General features: G+C 45.2%; 1 protein-coding gene across 2 annotated transcripts in view; it reads left to right on the plus strand.

The window, feature by feature from the left end:
- Positions 1-1,497, plus strand: part of CERS5 (ceramide synthase 5) — a 43,036-nt gene extending 41,539 nt beyond the window's left edge. For both annotated transcript variants that reach the window (XM_011936139.1, XM_011936140.1), the window contains exon 10: positions 601-1,497. In XM_011936139.1, the coding sequence (XP_011791529.1) occupies positions 601-750 (150 nt within the window). In that variant the 3' untranslated portion in view covers positions 751-1,497. The remainder of the gene's footprint in view (positions 1-600) is intronic.
- Positions 1,498-1,723: the final 226 nt, after the last annotated feature.

Genomic DNA, 1,723 nt, shown 5'->3' on the forward strand with positions numbered 1-1,723 from the left:
AAAAAAAAAAAAAAAAAGTGATCTTGCTATTGGGAAAGGGAAGAAGATTGGAAAACAGTGTCATAGGATAATGGTAGCTGAGCCTAGGAATGGGAAACTACTAAAAAAGGCCTGTTATGGACCAGCTTTGCAGATAAAGCGAAACAGCATAACCAATATGAATAAATGCATTGTCCACAGCCACCAGAAGATAGAAGCACTGCTGACAGTCATATGTATTGTTCATGTTGGCCTTCCCTGTTCTTTGAAGTGGAAGAAGAGAAGGGGTGTCTGGAGTTTCCCTGAAACCTAAACCAGGTCTCAGTGAGTGATGTCAGTTCTCTTAGGCTGGTCCTGAAAGGCACACCCCTCTACCAAAGTAGCTTCTATTCCATAGAGAACAGAATTGGAGATAACAAGGGAGAAAACTAGAAAGCAGGCGAAGCATAGTCACAACATTAGCCATAGTCCAGACAATACTTTGAGTTAGATGTCATCACAAAGCAGACCAGACTGGGAACACAGTGCCCACACCTGGGTTTCTGAGCTTAGGTGTGTCTTACGGTTCTCTCCAGGAAAGTTCTGCCCTCACTTTTCTGTCTTTGGTCTCATCCCACTCAGGTATCTAAGGATGATCGCAGTGATGTGGAGAGCAGCTCAGAGGAAGAAGATGTGACCATCTGCACAAAAAGTCCCTGTGACAGTAGCTCCAGCAATGGTGCCAATCGGGTGAATGGTCATATGGGAGGCAGCTATTGGGCTGAAGAGTAAGGTGGTTGCTGTGGGGACTTCAGTACACATGGACTTGTAGGGTCACTGGCAACATACTCCTCTTGGCCCTTCCCATATCTACTCTTCTGTGACTAGGGGACTGCAAGGCACTGAGGAGTATCAAAGAAGCAAATATTTTCACTTTGAAAGAAAACGCTGCCGTTTTGTATTTAATAGCCTCCAAGTTCTTTCAGTAATGTTATTTGCTCTGTGTGTTTTTGTGTGTTTGTTCATGTGCATTTGTGCATATGCGTGAGTTTCATTGCTGGGGTTGGGGCACAATTCTGGACTGGAGCCATGAGGCCTTCCCTAGTCCCCTTTGAACCCACCTTAGTTCCACATTTGGCTGCATCTTGAATTATACCGACTCCAGACTGTCTCCTCCCTTTTTGCCCTTGGCTCTTGAGGCTCTAAACCCCTGGACCATCTGAATGGAGCAGCCAAGTTCAGTCCCAGATTTCTGCACTGTTCCTCTTTCACAGCTAGAATACGTTGCATGATGAAGTTGTATAGAAACAGAACCATGGATGGATGGCCAGGATTACCGTGGTCCCTAGCTAGATCCCCTTCCTATCACCTGATAGCAACAGGGACAGCTGCCAATACCCTACTCTTTACTCAATGGTACCCAGGGAGGGGGCATGGGAAGAGGGTGAGCTGAGGGCTGGAGGAGGACAACAGCCACTGGGTGAGCTGTTCATGGTCTTGTACTATTGTTTACTCTGTGATTAAAAGTACTTCAATCCACCTCTACTGTCTCAACCTCTTTTTTTTTTTTTTTTTTTTTTGAGACAGAGTCTGTCTCTGTTGCCCAGGCTGGAATGCAGTGGCTTGATCATAGCTCACTGCAGCCTCAGTCTCCTGGGCTCAAACGATCCTCCTGCCTCCCAAGTAGCTTTATTATTAATTGAAAAATCACTTATGTTTGTATAGTGCTTTACTGCTTAGAAAGTGATTTTTTTTTTTTGAGACA

The sequence above is a fragment of the Colobus angolensis genome, unplaced genomic scaffold, assembly GCF_000951035.1.
Source record: "Colobus angolensis palliatus isolate OR3802 unplaced genomic scaffold, Cang.pa_1.0 Scaffold151, whole genome shotgun sequence".
Classification (NCBI taxonomy): Eukaryota; Metazoa; Chordata; class Mammalia; order Primates; family Cercopithecidae; genus Colobus; species Colobus angolensis.